This window comes from Neoarius graeffei, chromosome 3 (assembly GCF_027579695.1).
Source record: "Neoarius graeffei isolate fNeoGra1 chromosome 3, fNeoGra1.pri, whole genome shotgun sequence".
In the NCBI taxonomy this organism is placed as follows: domain Eukaryota; kingdom Metazoa; phylum Chordata; class Actinopteri; order Siluriformes; family Ariidae; genus Neoarius; species Neoarius graeffei.
The window spans coordinates 6,947,407-6,966,780 of NC_083571.1; the positions used below are offsets into that span (position 1 = coordinate 6,947,407).

Sequence of the window (19,374 nt, forward strand, 5' to 3'; positions counted from 1 at the left end):
ATCTCTCAGCTAAATCATTCACAAAGATAATCAGAAACCCCTTTAAAGACCTGGATCTTAGTTAAACAAGACGGAGAAGAAGTGATCATGGCGCATTGTAACTGTACGGCTGGGGAAGAATTTTGTCGCGACCTTCATGCATATGGACTTTGTGAGGAGGAAACAAAAAACAGCTGGAGAATCAGCTTTAGCGCTTCGGGACTAAAAAAAGTAGCGTAAAATAACGGCACACAGCAAGAAAAGTACTTGGAAAACACTAAAGCTGAGAGGGAAATACAAACCTTTCACCAAGTGATCACTGCAAACTCCGGCACGCTTCGACTTGGCTCCCTTCGATTTCAGTCCGAGGCTCACTGAAAAGCCGCCTTTCTCCACGTCTTTTTGTGAAATCCCGTGTTCGTTCAGCCTTTATTAGTTCACGGGAACTCTGAAGAAACTGAAGACACTTTTGTAAAGTCTTGAGTGTTTTGGATCTTTTACTCTACTTTTCTGGCGACAAGCTTCAGGATCTTGAAGGCTACAGTCTTAATAAAACAATATTCAAGTTTTTCAAGAGGTTTTTTTTTTTTTAAAATAACAGTTAACAGCAGGTACACTACACTATTATTATGAGAGGTGGCTGCACACCTAGTTCTGAAAAGTTTGATGATAACATTGTAAATAGTGCTCTTATTAGGTTATGATAATAACTCCTTTCTATATACTTCCATAGAATATTTAAGTTATTCCACAAAATCGAGTCGTACATGAGCTGATAGCTGACGAGGCGCGTAGCACTGAGTTGTCTGTAAGCCATGTACAACAAGATTGAGTGGAATAACTGTTTTATTCTATCCACAGTCACTGGATTTTGAGGAACAGAGCATTTTTATCTTTTATTTTTTGCAAATTCGATAAATAAAAACTTTATACAAAACGTCCGACAAAATCATTTCCGCTTCGAATGTAAACAAACCAGCGAAATGACAGGAGCAATTTGAGAAAAATGCGATAATTATTGAAAAAAAACATGTTCTTTCCATCAAATACTTTCATTCTGTATTTTTTTTTTTGCTTTTTTTTGGCATTTTTGGGGTTTTGCTTTCGAGTAGAGTTTTTATTTCATCCTTGGTTGGTTCGGCAACACACGCCGCCATTTTCTTCTTCTTTAGGGTTTTTTGGTGGTTGGCAGTGCATTACCGCCACCAACTGGGCTGGAATGTGGAACGAGAGATATTTGGGGGAAAAAATAAATTCTCTTAGTTATTTCTGTTTCTTTTAAACACTTGATAAAGTGATATATCTGACTTGATGCGCTCCGCCATTTTGTTTTTCCTCTACTCATGGTATATGAGCTGATATCCTAGTAGTAGCCAATCAGAGCGTGTGAATGTGGATAGAATAATTTAAGTTATTTCTATATTATTTGTCATTAGAATAATTTTTATAAGCACATTTTTTATAATATTTTTATAAGCACTTGTAGATTAGGTATGAAGACCCCATTTTGGGAACCTAATAAAGATTATTGTATTGTACTCTCAGAAAATAAAGTACATTATTTTTTTGCGGTGTGGTTTCCATCAAATCCTGCACTCTGATTGGCTGGCGAGCGGGTCCATATCCTACGATACGGACCCCAGTTACGGACCTCTGGCGACTTGCTCGTTCACAACAACAAACATAGTAGAATTTTTTTGTCAACATTTATCTTTTTTTTTAATAAGATTTATTTATTACCCTTCTACATGTACATAGCTTTGTTTTTGTTTGTTTTTCTACGTTTTTTATCTGTTTGTACTAAGAGAGCTAAGTGAAACCTGGGTCAAATTCCTTGTGTGTGTTCACATACCTGGCAAATAAAGTTGTTTATTATTATTATTATTATCATCAAAAATCTTATTAATTTTTGCCAGTATTTCTCAGGAGAATAGCATTAATTTTACAGCATGGATAGCGATAACGACAGTGTTCACAGCGAAAGCGAGTTTTACTCCCCTGAGGAAGAAGAAATAAAAGAAAACATTTCAGGAGAAAGCTAAAAACCTCTAACTTGCTAACGCCGAGCAAAAGCACGGCTGAATCCTGAATGACTCCTATTTGTATAAATAGGGGATCACATAGGCGGCAAAATGTAGTTTTTTTCCTGTCATGGAAGTGCACTTGTATACTGAGGAGGAAGCCATTTGCATTACAGCCGTGAATGAGGATTCAAAATGGCGGCTTGCCTCGGCTCGGTTTTCCCTTTCGGGCGCTCTCGTTTTCTGTTAGAATTTGGGAAAGAAAAAAATTAATATATTATTTACCAACTTTAGGTTGGTCTGTATGGTGAAATACTGTGACCTCGGCCTTAAATACTGACCTCGGTCATGGTATTTCATGATACGGACCTCCCAGCTGGTAAATAACATTTATTGTGCCTTTAGGGGTACTATGGCTTGTCACTGGATCAGTACCCTTGAAGGTACTTCTTTGTACCCTTCAGACTTGTAGTACTCGAGTCTGACTCGTGCCCTAATTTTAAGGACTCGTGACTCAACTTGGACTTGAGCACTGATGACTCGGACTCGTGCATTAACTGCATTCGGACTCTGATTTTTTCTTTATTTTTTTGTAACATGCCATAATAATTTGGCATATTTATATCTACATTAATTTTTGTACTAATTTCATGGAAGCGTGTCACACCTGCGCACGTTGGTGCGTGCATCAGACAGACACTCGGGCGCACTCCGGACAGCACGCGTGCCAAGTGAACTCTCGCACGTGCCGTAAATGATTCACACCTGCACAGGATTAAGGCGCAATCAGCGCGCTGACACAAAAACTGTGAAAACACACTTACCTTGCGAAGTATTGAGTTGCGTTTCTGATACATTACCAAGCCTTATTTCCTTGTTCGGTTTCCTGATCCCTGATTTCCTGTTTCTCGTCTTTGATTCTGCCGAGTCTACGATAGCCTGTTTGTGCCTCGCTCGACCTATCTCCTGTTTCACTGTTTTACGATTTTGCCTGTGGGTTGTTTACGTCTTCATTTGTATTAATAAACACACCTTCTGCACATCCATCCGTCTCCCAACTATCTCTGACAGAATACTTCACACTCCCTGATAAAGAGAAGCACATTCACCTGTTCAGGAACAAACTAACGTTAATGGTGCTGAAACAGACACCGTCACATGGTGCGGTTGGAGTCTTGGACTCGATTCAAATTTTTTTAATGACTTGGACTTGAACACTGGGGACTCGAGGTTTAGTAACTCGACTACAACACTGGTACCCTTTATATACTGCTTGGGAACATGTATGTACCACCGTTTTGGCCCTAAAAAAGTACACATGGTTACCTTGAGGTCCAATAATGAGCCTTAGGGGGTACTTTGGGGGACAGAAATGGACTCCTGCTGTACCTCTAACAGTGTGTGCTTACCGTGCATTTTTACATACTCTGTTTTGTAAAAGCAGGCAGGTCTCATACTAGAATCTGTCATTCTGAAAAAAAAAATGGTCAATGCCTAAAGGGCGCCAAAACTTTACATGGTTCTAACTTGGATGTAGCACTTCCAAATTTTTTCATCTCATCTCATTATCTGTAGCCGCTTTATCCTTCTACAGGGTCGCAGGCAAGCTGGAGCCTATCCCAGCTGACTACGGGCGAAAGGCAGGGTACACCCTGGACAAGTCGCCAGGTCATCACAGGGCTGACACATAGACACCCATTCACACTCACATTCACACCTACGCTCAATTTAGAGTCACCAGTTAACCTAACCTGCATGTCTTTGGACTGTGGGGGAAACCGGAGCACCCGGAGGAAACCCACGCGGACACGGGGAGAACATGCAAACTCCGCACAGAAAGGCCCTCGCCGGCCACGGGGCTCGAACCCGGACCTTCTTGCTGTGAGGCGACAGCGCTAATCACTACACCACCGTGCCGCCCCACTTCCAAATTTTATTTTTAGAAAATAAAACCAGGACTCTACTTTGATACTGAGTTGTTTATTGGCTGACTCAGGACATGACATTCTTCTATTCATCATCATCGTTTACTAATATTTTTTATCTCTGGAAGAAAAAAAAAAACTAAAAGCTGTAAAATCCTTTTTAGAAATGTCCCATGCATAGTTTTGTGCTTGTTGTACCTCTAATAGTAATAATGGCGCTCTGGATATTCTACACAGCATTCTCTATGTGCACACTGGCTGCAGCGAGTATAAATAAACACATGTACTATATTACATGCTCCGTATCGTTTCACTGCTCTACGTCGAGAAAGCACTTCTACACAGAGACAGAGACAGGAGGAGAGAAGAGGAGGTCCTGGCAGGCACGTCTCCTCCAGTCGTACTGACAACGAGCTCATTATGAACCGATGAGACCCTCAGGGTGTCTGTTTCGTTAACTTTTTTCTCCGTGCATCCCTGGCAGTGATGGCGCTTCATGAACCACTTTAAGATGCACAGCTTCCTGAAATGGCAGCGTTTTCGTTGTTTTTTTTTTTGTAAAAGAGGCAGCACTAGACTGGAAACCTTGACGTCCTCTCGTGTTGGCAGAGGAAGGGAAGTGTGTGTGAATGATTATCTTTTACATTCAGAGTATATTTACAGTTTCAGTTTGGCAGCCAGGATAGATAAAGACGTTTAACACACAGGTAGGTTACAATAGATTTGTCTTATTAATTAACACATGGGTTGAATGAATATTGTGCAAAACTCATGGTCGTTGTGCGATCAGTCTGATCATCTTAAATGCTGCTTTCACACTTAAATTTTTTTTTAATATATTTATTAACACTGCCTCAAACTCACACAGTGCTCTTACCAATCCTGGCTAGTATCAGCTAACTAGCTAACCCACCCACCCTAGCTTGGGCTCTCGACTGTCACTAATGTAAAAGAAATAAACACTAGTGATGAGGAAGGTGTTTGCTTCCACTGTATCTTTAGAGGCAGAAAATCAAGAGAACTTGAGCCGACGTTAAACTCAGACGTCACCTCACGTCCCTACGATAGCGTTTTAGAGCCAACTATTTAAAAAAAATAGCTTTTACTATTTCAAAACTACTATTTTAAGGATAAAACTGTAATATTTAAATTCTGAAGTCACAATAGTCACATTTTAATCCATTAAAGCTATATGTACCATTTTTTCCATTGTATTATAAGTTTATTCTCAAAATATTGCAATTTTAATATTACATTTTTCTCAAAAAATGCTTTTTTAAACTTTGACTTTCTCATAATATTGCAATTTTTCCTCTAAATATTGCCAATTTATTTCCAACCTATTACAATTTTTAATTCTCAAAAAATTGAGATTTTTTTCTCAAAATATTACAACTTTATTCTCAATGTTATGAATTTTTTTGTCCAATTATTGCATTTTTTTCTCTAAAATACTGCCAATTTACCTTCAAACTATTACAAATTTTATTCTTGAAATATTATGATTTTCTCAATTTTATGACTTTTTTTCTCGTAATATTGTGATTTTTTCCCCCTCTAAATATTGGCAATTTATTTCCGACCTATTACAATTTTAATTTTCAAAAAAATTGAGATTTTTTTTTTTGCCCTCGAAATATTACAACTTTATTTCTCAACTTATCACTTTTTTCTCATAATGTTGCAATTTTTTTCTCGAAAATATTGCCACTTTATTTTCAAACTATTGCAATTTTTACTTTAAAATTTTTTTTAGATTTTTCCCCTCAAAATATTATGACTTTCTCAAAATATTATGACTCATTTTTTTCCTCTAAAATATTGAAAATTTATTTTCAACCTCTTACAATTTTTATTCTTGAAATATTTAGATTTTTCCTCAAAATATCACTCAATTATGATTTCTCATAGTGATTTTTTTTCTCTAAAACATTACCAATTTATTTCCAACCTATTACAAGTTTTATTCTCAAAAAATTGATTTTTTTTTCAAACTATGATTTTTTTCCCCTCAAAATTTTAATTTTTTTCCTGATAATATTGCAATTTTTTCTCTAAATATTGCTAATTTATTTCCGACCTATTACAGTTTTAATTCTCAAAAAAATTGAGATTTTTTCCCTCAAAATATTGCAACTTTATTCTCCTTATCACTTTTTTCTCGTAAATGTTGCAATTTTTTCTCTAAAATATTGCCAATTTATTTTCAAACTATTAATTAAAAAAAAAGAAAAATATTTTTTCCCGTAAAATATTATGACTCTCTCAAAATTTGCAATTTTGCAATTTTTTTCCTCTAAAACATTGCAAATTTATTTTCAACCTCTTACAATTTTTATTCTTGAAATATTTAGATTTTTCCTCAAAATATCATTTTCTCAAAATTGTGATTTTTTTCTCTAAAATATTGCCAATTTATTTCCAACCTATTACAAGTTTTATTCTCAAAGAATTGAGATTTTTCTTCAAATTATGACTTTTTTTCTAAAATTGAGTTTTTTTCTGTTATATTGCAATTTTTTTCTAAATATTGACAATTTATTTCCAACCTATTACAAATTTAATTCTCAAAAAATGATATTTTTTCCTCGAAATATTACAACTTTATTCTCAAAACTTTTCACTTCTTGTAATATTGTGATTTTTTCCTCTAAATATTGGCAATTTTCACCCTATTACAATTTTTATTCTTAAAATATTGGAATTTTTTTCCTCAAAATTTTCTCTTTTTCTCATAATATTATGACTTTCTTCTCTAAATATTATGATCTTATTCTCAACACATTACATTTTTACTGTCAAAATATTGTGAATTATTTCTTGAAATGGTAAAATTTTTTGTGAAGTATTCCGACTTTATTGCCAAAATCTCGTATCCTTGATTTGACGTTGAATCAACATGGCTCTGAAACGTCATCGTACACACCAGTGAACATCCTGATAATACACACGCTGTTATTTTTAAGATACTTTGGAATATCAACAATGAAATATTTTCAGTTCAACATCTCAATCACTCAGCAACAAGACACGTTCTTCACCACCACTTCATCCTCCATATTTGTTTTTCTCTCACTCCCCTAACATGAGATCTGATTGGTCAGGAGGTAAAAAGTTGAAACTCAAAGTGTGAAAGCACCCAAAGAACAGCTCCAGTGGTTTTGTGTTTAACTTGTTTTCTATCCTCCGTATCTGTACTGTATGTGCGATTCCCCCATGTAAGAAGTGGGAGATTCCTGTACTAATCCCTCTACAAACTCAGGAATGAGGAGGTCTGAGGGTCAGTTGCCAGGTCTGTAGTTTTCCAACATAATGTGTCTGCGAGTTGATTTTTTTTCCATTCACAAAATATAAATAATTGATTATCTTAAAAGGAATATGTTCTACGTCATAGAGGAATCGACTCCAAAACATCTCATTTCAGTTGCCACGGAAACATGGGACTTCCCAGCATGCTCTAGTGATCATGTGAAATCCGTGTGGTATAAGAGGAATAAAACATTTAATGCTGTTTTAGGAAAATAATCAACTTTGGTGCAGTAGCAATAACTCTGCTTCATCACTCCATCCTGTTGATTATTTTCCTATAAAATCACACCCTGTACTCTTCCTTCCTTCCTGCCTTTCTTAACCTTTTCCTTAATCCTTCCTTCATCCTTCAAGCCTTCTTTCCTTCCGTCCTCCCTTCAATCCTCCTTTCTTTCCTTCTTTTATCCTTCAATCTTTCCTTCCTTTCTTTATCCTTCGATCCTTCCTTCCTCCTTCAATCCATCCTTCCTTCCATCAATCCTTCCTTCCTTCATCCTCCAGTCTGTCATTCTTTCCTTCAATCCTTCCTTCCTCCTTCAGTCATTCAATCTGTCCTTCCTTCCATCAATCCTTCCTCCCTCCATCCTTCAATTTGTCCTTCATTCCCTCCTTCATCCTTCAATCTGTCCTTCCTTCCTTCCTTCCTTCCTTCCTTCCTTCCTTCCTTCCTTCCTTCCTTCATCCTTCAATCCTTCCTTCCTCCAGTCCTTCAGTCTGTTCTTCCTCCCTCCCTTCCTTCCCTCTTTCAATCTTCCTTCCTTCATCCTTCAATCTGTCCTGTCCTTCCTTCCCTTCAATCCTTCCTTCTTTCAATCCTCCTCCAATCCTTCCTTCCTTCATCCTTCAATCCTCCTTTCCTGCTACCTGCAATCCTTCTTTCCTTCCTCCCATACATGTCAACCTTTGGTCAATCAAACCTGTATAACCAACCTCCAAAATCCGTATTTCCCTTATAAAATCCGTATAAGATGCAAATTAAAATAATTTACCTAAAATTTGAATAATAATTAACAATGATATATCCCAGTTACTTTTTATTCAATATTAATAACAATAAACCTTCAGAATGAATACAAAGCTCCAATGTTCGACAAAAACACAAAGTGTTATCAGCGTAGTTACGAAGGAAATACTTCGTCGTTTGGAGACAGGTTTCACCGAGCGGCTATTATGCACGAGACTTCATATTAGCCACAAAGTCAGAAAAATCTGTTCGTAAAATTACGTTATAATGACCAAATACAATGAAAAGTATTTTTCCAGTCTCACCTGTGAAAGGTAATCCCATGTGATCTCGTTTGGACGGTAAACCTGTTGGTACAGTTAAACGCAGCACATGAATGAGGCATCTTTATTCTCGGGCGAGGATGACGTATGATTCTACGCAGAAGCCGGCGTCTATGACTTCACGGTTGGTGGGATTCTCGCAATGCGGTGTGCGCATGATCAAAAGTGGAACGAAGTCTCGCTACCACAAGATAACACGCGATTTCATAAGACTCTTTACTGGCTGTCTGTGGTGTACAGTACGTTTGTAAATGTTATGCGTTCTTTTATCATCGTGGGAATTGATTATAGCTCTAAATAAATATTGAAGTTTTTTTTTTAAAGAATCCATATAACTTTATTTATACGCCCGTATACTACGTTTATTGAATCAAATCCGTATAAAATACGGACATTCCGTATAAAATACGGACATTCCGTATAGGTTGACATGTATGTCCTTCTTTCCTTCAGTCCTTCCTTCCTATCCCCTCCAAATGTGCTAAAATTCCCCATGTTAATCGTACATACACTACAGATGTGTGAGATTGATATTAAACAACAGAATAAAAAACACTGGAGCGTTGCTTTAACTATTCTACCTTGTGACCCAAACCTGTTCCACTTGTAATAAACATGTATTCAGCTGAACTGCAGTAATGTAGAAGGGGCTCCACATGAGACTGTATGAAGTGTACGAGTTGTGCTGTCTCTTTTAACACAATGCTGGAGTAAAACACCGTGCAGATCCTCGCTGAAAACACCAGAATTCCTTGAATCTTTTCTTTCCTGTGGAATGTTTGGGAGTGAAAGCTCTGCTTCCTCCATGAGGACGCCACACCATGAACAGTGGATCAGCTGGATGACAGACTCTCAACAGATCAGTGGATGGGCTGGACGACAGACTCTCTACAGATCAGTGGATCGGCTGGATGACAGACTCTCTACAGATCAGTGGATCGGCTGGACGACAGACTCTCGACAGATCAGTGGATCGGCTGGACGACAGACTCTTTACAGATCAGTGGATGGGCTGGACGACAGACTCTCTACAGATCAGTGGATGGGCTGGACGACAGACTCTCGACAGATCAGTGGATGGGCTGGACGACAGACTCTCGACAGATCAGTGGATCGGCTGGACGACAGACTCTTTACAGATCAGTGGATGGGCTGGACGACAGACTCTCTACAGATCAGTGGATGGGCTGGACGACAGACTCTTTACAGATCAGTGGATCGGCTGGACGACAGACTCTTTACAGATCAGTGGATCGGCTAGACGACAGACTCTTTACAGATCAGTGGATCGACTGGATGACAGACTCTTTACAGATCAGTGGATCGACTGGATGACAGACTCTCTACAGATCAGTGGATCAGCTGGACGACAGACTCTTTACAGATCAGTGGATCGGCTGGACGACAGACTCTTTACAGATCAGTGGATCGGCTAGACGACAGACTCTTTACAGATCAGTGGATCGGCTAGACGACAGACTCTTTACAGATCAGTGGATCGACTGGATGACAGACTCTTTACAGATCAGTGGATCGACTAGACGACAGACTCTTTACAGATCAGTGGATCGGCTAGACGACAGACTCTTTACAGATCAGTGGATCGACTGGATGACAGACTCTTTACAGATCAGTGGACAGACTCGACAGATCAGTGGATCGGCTAAAGCAGTGAATGTTTTGTTCCCTTTGTCACTGCTGGTAAGAAAAAAAGTACACAGAAATAAAAACCTGACATTCAGATGTGCAGTCTTTTGTTGTTTTCTCGTATCAGAGGTTTGGATATAATTGAGTTAAATACAGACGGTCTGCATTTGTAAGGTTTTCGTTGACTTATTGCATGCCGTAGAGTCTGTGGCTACGCTGCCGAGGTGAAGCAGATGGTCTGAGTGTCGGCCGTATTGATGGACACCATCAGGCCGCCTGCTCTGTTTCCTCCTCTGGGTTTAACGAGGTCAGTCACGGCCCGGGGCTCGTCAGGACGACTGCATGAGGCCCGTCAGACGCTTCCCCGTCAGAGACTTACCCTGAAACACACAGCAGTCAGTCAACAAATAACACACACAATCAGGCTGATGAAGACGGGCAGCACACAGCCAGCTAAAGTCCTGCCTCTCAAAAAACATCAGTTCACATCTGGATGGCCATCAGTGAAATCAGTGAACTCATTTGATTACTGTTGAACAGCATTTCTCATTAGTTTTACACTGATTCTCATGAATTGACAGTTAATTTATTAACAAAATGAAACTTAAATTTAAAAGGATTATTATATTTGTATGAACTATTTCATATTTGGGTCATATGTGACTGAATGTGTTTATGGAAACTGTTGCAGAGGTCCTCTTTCTTTCTTTCCTTCTTAATTTTTCTTACTTTCTAATTTTTTGTTCTTTCCTTTGTTAATTTTCTCTTAATTTTTTCTTTCCTTTCTTATTTTTCCTCTCATTTTTTAACTTTTTCTTTTGTTTTTTCCCTTTCTTAATTCTCCTTTTTTCTCTTTCCTTTCTTTACTTTTTCCTGTCTCAATTTTTCTTACTTTTTCTTTTTTCTTTCTTAATTTGCTCTTTCTTTCTTTCTTACTTTTTTTTGCTCTGTCCTTTCTTAATTTTCTCTTAATTTTTTCTCTCTTTTCTCACTTTTTCTTTTTTTTCTTAATTTTCTCTTTTTTCCTCTCTTTTCCCTCATTCTTTTTAATTTTTTCCCTTTTTTTTATTTTTTTATTTATTTTTTCCCTTTTTGTTCTTTCCTTTCTTAATTTTCTAATTTTTTTCTCTTTCCAGCTTATTTTTTCTTTCTTCGTTTTTTCTTAATTCTTAAATTTTTTCTTTCGGAATTTTTTTCTCATTTTTTTTCCTTCTTCATTTTTTTCTTTCTTACTTTTTCTTATTTCTTTCTTTCATTTGTTTCTTAATTTTCTCTTAATTCTTTAATATTTTAGATTTATAGGTACAGACTAAAACATTCCATGTTGTGCTGTTATAGGAAAATAATCAACAGTGAGGTGGTGTGATGAAGCGAGGTCACTGTTACAATCTCTTCTCCTGTAACAGCACATCCCTTACGCTTTTACTCCTCTTAACAACATAGGACATTATGCACTTTATATCTGTTCTTGGTTACATTTATTTCATTTTTTATTTTAATTTATTGAAGAGAAAAATTTAATCAACACCTTTTAGCCAATCAGAATTGAGAATTTAAACATGAGACACTGAGTTTTTTTTCTCATAAAGGTACACGACCCAAATGAAGGCAAGGGTGCCAATACTTCAATCTCGGTGAAGATGGGGCACTGAGCGCAAATGGTGTCAGGTGATGTTAAAACTACAAGAGAGCTATGATGCTATTCCGTCTTATTTGCTGTTGATCCGTGGAAGTGTGTGTGTGTTAGTTACAGACTGCAGCTTGAATCATCAGCGCTCGGGCTCACTCACCACGCTGCGGGTGAATTTCTCCAGAGACGTGCGGCGTCCCTGCTCACTTTCAGGCTGTTTACACCACACACACACACACACACACACACACACACACACACACACACACACAGGTGTCAGAAGCCAAAACATGGACTAGACAAAAAAAATTCTAGTCTTAAAAATGAAGGGATGAAAACACATCTCAGTCTGGGTTCACATTTCTCACACACCTTCTTTCTGGCAAGCAGGAGGTCCTGGTAAGCGCTGGAGCGTAAGAACCGGGTGTAGCTGTCACTCTTCATCAGCTTGTAGATGTGATCCTGAGGAAGAGAAGATGGAGGGATTGCTGGATGAGTTTTAATGTGTTCAACTTTGATGGTAAAACAAGGTTCTGTTCCTTCAGCCCGTTGAAAATACAAACTTCAAAAGTTCAAATCTCAGGTCAGGTGTGGACCGGTGAGAACATCACTCTCAGTAATGCTGTCAGGTTCATGCCGATCAGCTAGCTTGCTCACAAAATCTGTCTCAATACATGTGTATTTACAGTATTAACACAAAGAAATTCCATATTTATTCTTGAAAACTTCTGTATATGGACTCAAAGACACACCCACATCCCCGTCTATGGTCTTAAGCACACACCCACTCAGCTGGTCTCATTTCCATACACAGACTCAAATCCACATCCATTTATGGTCTTAAAAACATGCCTATTCAGAATGGGTCTCATTTTCCATATATGGACTCAGACACACCAACATCCCCTTCTATAGTCTTAAGGACACACCCACTCAAGTTGGCCTCATTTCCATTTATGGACTCGAAGACACAGTAATATCCATTTTAATGGTATTAAGGACACACCTACTTGAGTTGGTCTCATTTCCATTTATGTGCTCAAAGACACACCAACATCACCATCTATGGTCTTAAGGGGACACCCACTCAGGGCTGTCTCATTTCCATATACGGACTCAGAGACACACCCACTTGGGTCCATCTCATTTCCATTTAGGGACTCAAAGACATGCCAATGTCCCCATCTATGGTCTCTTAAGGGGACACCCACTCGGCTCCATCTCATTTCCATATATGGACTCAAAGACACACCCACTCAAGTTGGTTTCATTTCTATATATGTGCTCAAAGACACACCAGTGTCCCCATCTATGGTCTTAAGGGGACATTTACTTAGGTCCATCTCATTTTCACATATGGACTCAAAGACAGACCAACATCTCCATTTATGGTCTTAAGGACACACCCACTTGAGTTGGTCTCATTTCCATTTATGGACACAAAGACACACCAATGTCCCCATCTATGATCGTTGGATTGGATGGGATAGATGAACTTTATTGATCCCGCAAGGGAAATTATGTTCCATATGTGAACTCAAAGTCACACCCATATCAACATCTACAGTCTAAAACACACCCATACACAGCTATTCTCTTTTTCCTTATATGGACTCAAAGGAACACCCACATCATCTATGGTCTTAACCACACACCCTCACAGAGTTGTTCTCTTTTCCATACAGTACCAGTCAAAAGTTTGGACACACTCATTGATAATAATGAGGAAGTGTGTCCAAACATTTGACTTGAAGACACACCCACTTCTACATGTATTGTTTCAAAGACAAGCCCACTCGGAGTCTCATTTCCACATATGGGCTTAAAATTTGATTTGTTAATTTACATTTTCAATCGGTAACCATAACTATTTTGCCTGGGCTGGACTCTACAGTGGTGGGCTTAGCAAGTTTAGATCTCAAAGACACACCCATATTTCTATATTTGGACTCAGTGACCTGCTACGGATTGCAAATCAGGATCAGCCAAACTATGTTGGATCCATTGTAACAAATTCACAATGAGGAAAGAGAGAGAATGGGTGCCAATACATTAATTTGATCAGGATAGATTACTAAAAATGAAAGAACGAACAAACAAAAATGACTCAATGACACTTTGATAGTTTATTACATTACTGGCGTTTAGCAGATGCTCTTATCTTAGTATTATTATTCCACAGCATATAACTTCCCCCATTTAAGTATCTAGGGTCGTGGGTTAATTCAACTGAACAGGATATCAAAGTCCGCAAGGCACGAGCCTGGCAGGCACTGAATGATATGAGTAAGATCTGAAAATCAAGTATCTCTTGCGAGCTGAAGCGTAGGTTCTTGGTGGCCACCATCGAGTCTGTCCTCCTGTACGGATGCGAATGCTGGTCCCTTGCCTCTACCTTAGAAAGATCTCTTGATGGCTCATACACTCGAATGTTACGTGCGGCTCTGAACATCAGCTGGCAGAGCTATTGGACCAAATGAAGATTTATATGGTACCCTTACCAGAATTTCTGACAAGGTGGCCTGGCGGAGACTTGGGCTTGTGGGCTACTGCTTCAGGCACAAGAATCTGCCTGCTGGTGAGCTTGTGCTGTAGGAGGCTCTCCATGGTTGCAGAAGTCAAGGTCGTCCCCAGGCAACCTTCATCAACACCCTGAAAAGGGATGTGGGTGCTGCCAGTACTGCTGAGCTAGCCAACTGCATGGCTAATCAACAGGATTGGGCCTCCAGGCGTGCGACTCGACTGAGGCCGCCGTGAATGAACGAACTGAATTATTATTATTATTGCTGCTGCTGCTGTTAAGTAGTCTTGGAATCAATTCCAATATTGGGGATACAGGTTAAAAAACAAATAATAAACGCGTCAACACTAATTTCCTTCGTTTATTCGCTGAAGTAAACATGGTTCCTGCATAAAACAGGAAGTTGCGCGAAATGTGTTCTCTTGCCTGTGCATCCTCAAAGCTGTTCCGTCCGGGGTCTTTGAGATTCTGGCTGGTTCTCTCGTAACTGTGTGAGTCCAGGTTTATGGAGCTCGGAGCACCTTCAGCCAGAAACTCCTGCCAGATCTCCTGAGCTCGAGTGGGAACATCCTGCAGGGGGCGGCGCTTCAAATCTTGCACCGCCAACCAGAATCTGAGGAAAAGAAGCCAAATACTCAGGTTTGAGCAGATCGCCAAAGTCCTGACTGAGAACTGGAAAGAATTTCACTTCGACTAAGTGACATCACTGATAAAAATATCTCGAAATGGTATCAAGTAAATTTGTCATGACTTATTCATGAACATCTCTGAGTACTTTTCATAGAATTTTGATTAATTTAAATATAAGAGAGAAGCAGGCATTAATTCATACACCCAAATCCTCAGTCAGACAAGCCTTCCATCAATTATACAGTAACTCTCAAACTTGCACACCGGAATTTGCTACTTTAACCAATAGCTTGGCTGCATTGACATCTAAAGGGGCGGTCCTTCATATTATAGAACAAAAGCTTCAAAAGGTTTACCTCTAACTGCTACAAAGTTCTCACACTAAAGACTCCTTCCATAAATGTTAAATAAGCACAATTATCACAGAAAACTTCACCACGTCAACAATTACATGTTTTTTTTAATCTGTTTATGTTGAACATTTGCCGTGAATAAGCTGTTGCTATAGTGACGATAACACATTAGAAGGAGTATATTAATATAAACCTGTGGCTTGCAGCTGCACTATTGTCAGAGCTGCTGTTATAGATGAAAATTGACCATAAACAGACAAAAATAGAAAAGGAAATCATCATTGATTTTATGTAATTAAGTAAAATAAAATAAAGTAAATTTTAAAAGAAAGATTTCTGTGCCAGTCATGTTACAGGTTTAAAAAAAAAAAAAAGATGCACAAACAAATCATTAAGCATGACTTTAATGTATTATAGAGCTGCATGATGAAATGGAGGACTGGAACATTGGCTGAGTGGTACTTTTTTCCATTAGTGCACTCATAAACCACAAGTTGCAGGGAGAACATTCAGTACTCAGGACTAGTAGAGGAAGACCGGGGGGGAACATGGGAGAGGCAAAATGTTCACTTTCCCCTCTCTGTCCCCACATAACACTCTGCCATATCTCTATTGATCTCACCCGGCTTGCAATATTGAAGCATTTTAGGCTATTAAGTAGCCCCAGGGAGAGCCAGAGAGTTGAGAGTCCATATCATATCCACTCTGCTCATGGTTTCATAAGTGGCCGAAGCCTGTGTGAGACAGCGCCCCCTGAAGCGATTTCATTCAGACGCTGAGATAGCGCCAGATTGGAGAGAAGTGTGAATAGACCCAGGAACGGTTTTTATCTCTTTCACAGTCGCCGCAAGGTTCCGCTGACCTCCATGTTATCTCGAGAGCACACTTCAGGGCCTTCCTGTCCCAGACTGGCCTCACACAGAGACGCCCACTGGTCCACTCTGTCTCACTAAATGATCTTCCATCACCAGCAGGGACTATTGAGCTTGGACATGAATATTTGAACTTTACATTTCTGCCAATGTTTTGAACTTGTTAGGAGAAAGAATTACCCTGAAAAACATAAATTGAAAATTTGGGCTGCAATTTTGAGAGTCTGAAATACAAGAACCCTACAAAGTTTCAAAAATTAATGTCTCAAAAATATAGATTTTATGTAAATTTGTGTGAATATGGCTGAAGGTATATGATCTGGGATTCTCATGAAAAAAGTAGCCTTTCAAATAAGTTTTTATATTTGATTCAAATTGTGTTTTCTCCATTGATGTTAAAGTAACTATTTAGGTAACATTCTAGCTAATGGTAGCATACTAGCAACCATTAACAGCTAACAGTCAAAGGTAGCTGCTTAATACTACAGAAAGCTATTTCAATAGAACATAAAAAAATGTAGATGCCTTAATTCAGTTACAACATGAAGGTTATGGTACTGGTTGTAGATGCAAATTCCCATGTTAAAGTTTGAGTCCATATATAGTATTGAGAACAGATGAGCCAAAATGGAAGATACAAACCATAATGTTTCTTTGTGTCTTCTATTTTGACTCTCAATCTCTTCCTAATGCTTCACTTCCTGGACATGAGCATGAGAGATGACTGTGATTGGCTAAATGTTGAGTTTGAGTGCTCTGAAAGCGACTACTTTTGCCTGTGGATCACTGATGTGCTCTGGCCTAATTTACATAAATCTACATAAAAAGCTATCAATTTGAATATTTTTTATAGATTAAGTATTTAGGGCTCTGGATTTTATTTTGTTTTTTAAATCTCCAAACTGTTGAATTAAATGCTTTTAAATCCAAATAATATTTAAATACACCACAGGGGTGAAAAAGAATTTGATTTAACGTGAAGTTTACCTAATATCTGAACTCAGGAGCTGAGCGTTGGTGGGAGGAATGGAAATTAAAAAAAAGGAAAGAAAGAATGAAGAAAAGAAAAAAAGATAAGCTTACTGAAGGTTCTCTGAACTGAACTCAGACTCCAAGAACTTGAGGAACTGGTCACGGCCAACCGGATCCTTCAGAGCCTCGTCCAAAGAAAAGCCCCATTTCCGAACCCTCTGCTGGCTTGGGTCTTTGCTGAGAGGTGGATTAGCAGAATAAAAAAGTGAGAGAGGGGAAGAATTTATTTCTGCTCCTCATACATGTCCATCACCAAGCCTAATTTTAACCTGTAATTAATCACTCTGAATAAATCATCACAGCAGCGATTATACACTTTGGGTAAAATGAATTTCTACATAATTTAGCATGATCGTGTCACCAATGACCAGTCGGTGCTATATTTAAAGGACATCAGGATTAACACCGACACTGTCTGTGAAGACGTGTTATTTATTTTGGACTTTCTCCTCATCCTGGAGTTTATTTGAAGCTTACCTTATCAAAATTGATCAGATCCTGAAACACGACAGAGCGAAGAAAAGTGAGAGATGTGAGGTGTGCTGGTAATGTGTTGTGGAGGTGAAAGAATCAAACCTGGCCTCCATCTCCCAGAAAGTGGTGTCATCGCTGATCCAGGGGTTGGAAGGCTCCGGGGGAGACACAAATGGGTCGTAGTCCAGGTACTGCTCAGTGTAGCTCATCAGCCTGCCGGAGAAAAGCTTCATATCAGAATGAACTGCTGAGAACGGATCTTACGCTGGATTCACACTGTGTGCTGAAGGATGCCAGTGCATGAGGCAGTTTAAAGCCCAAGGGCCCCATTTTGGTGCAGATGCAGTCATAATGTTAGCAGGTTGGTAATTGGTTCTCTTCCCTCACACGCTCTCTCACATTACACCTCCGGCACTGACACAAGGCCAGACCTTGTCAGAAATATTTTACCGATTCTAAACAAAATCCCGTCCCATTTCTTACACCTTGGCTTTGTGGATAAACTATTAAACAAATACTTACTGAATTATTTGACCCGGAATAGATAAGAACAAACATCCAGCTGTGAAAATATGAAATAAACGACAGCCACTGAAGTGAAATAAAGCAACTGAAAAACGTCAGTTGACCTGATCCGAAACCACGCCGTCACTCATAACCACACCTCCCCATAACGTATTCATCTAAGCCACACCCCTTTCTGTAATTTCATCACTCTTTCTATCCATCTGTTTGACCTGTTTGTGTATCTGTCTGTCCATCCATCTGTCTGTGTCTGTCTATCCATCCATTAATCTGTCTATCTATCCATTTATCCGCCCATCAATCTGTCAGTCTGTCCATCCATCCATCTGTCTTTTTAACCGATTGTCTATCTGTTCATATATCTATATCTGTCCATCAATCTATGTCTTTCAAAGTGTCCTTCCATCCATCAATCTGAGTGGGTATCTGTCCATCGGTCTGTCCACCAATCTTCCTGTCTCTCTATCTGTCTGACTTTCTAAATGATTGTGTATCCATCTATTTGTCCATCTGTATATCTGTCTCTCTCTCTGCTCATGTATCTGTCTCTCTGTCTATCAATTTACCAATCTCTCAATCTGTCTTTCCGACTTTCTGATTATGTAACCGTTTACCCATCTGTCCATCAATACATCTGTCTGACTTTCTAACTGATTGTGTATCTGTCTGTCTATTGATGTACCTGTCTGTCTTTCTGTTTGCCCGTCCTTCCACCCTCCTATCTGTTCATCAATCTATTTGTTTCTTTATTTGTCCAACTATCTATCTGTCCATACATCTATATACATCTCACTGTCTGTTCATTTGTTCAGGTATCTGTCTGTCTCTATCAGCTCATCCGTTTATCTGTCTGGCCATCTGTTTGTGTATCTATCTAACATTTGTCAGTCTATTTTTGTCCTTGTTTCTGTCCATCATTCTATCTGTCTCTCCAATCATCTGTCTGGTCACGTATGTATCGATTCAGCTGTCTGTCTGTCCGTCCAGCCAGTGAGTGTACAGTTTACAACATTAATCTATTTCTTCCATTAAAATGATATTCATTCAGAACAAATCCTCAAAATGTATCTATATTTAGTCAAAAAAAAAATAAAAAACATAAAATTGATGGAAAGGCAATAAAAAGAGAACAAATGAAAGTGAAGAGTTGAGTGTGACAGTGACATCAA

At 38.8% G+C, this 19,374-nt stretch overlaps 1 protein-coding gene across 5 annotated transcripts in view; it reads right to left on the minus strand.

The window, feature by feature from the left end:
- Positions 1–10,410: 10,410 nt before the first annotated feature.
- rgs6 (regulator of G protein signaling 6) overlaps positions 10,411–19,374 on the minus strand; it is a 239,399-nt gene continuing 230,435 nt past the window's right edge. Inside the window, exons 12-17 of one of the 5 annotated variants that reach the window (XM_060915779.1) lie at positions 17,783–17,893; positions 17,258–17,383; positions 14,746–14,932; positions 12,171–12,260; positions 11,959–12,012; positions 10,411–10,548 (exon numbers count right to left, since the gene is read on the minus strand). In XM_060915779.1, coding sequence (XP_060771762.1) covers positions 10,498–10,548; positions 11,959–12,012; positions 12,171–12,260; positions 14,746–14,932; positions 17,258–17,383; positions 17,783–17,893 — 619 coding nt within the window. In that variant the 3' untranslated portion in view covers positions 10,411–10,497. The remainder of the gene's footprint in view (positions 10,549–11,958; positions 12,013–12,170; positions 12,261–14,745; positions 14,933–17,257; positions 17,384–17,782; positions 17,894–19,374) is intronic. The other 4 variants (XM_060915781.1, XM_060915780.1, XM_060915782.1 and 1 more) reach the window with 4 other exon arrangements.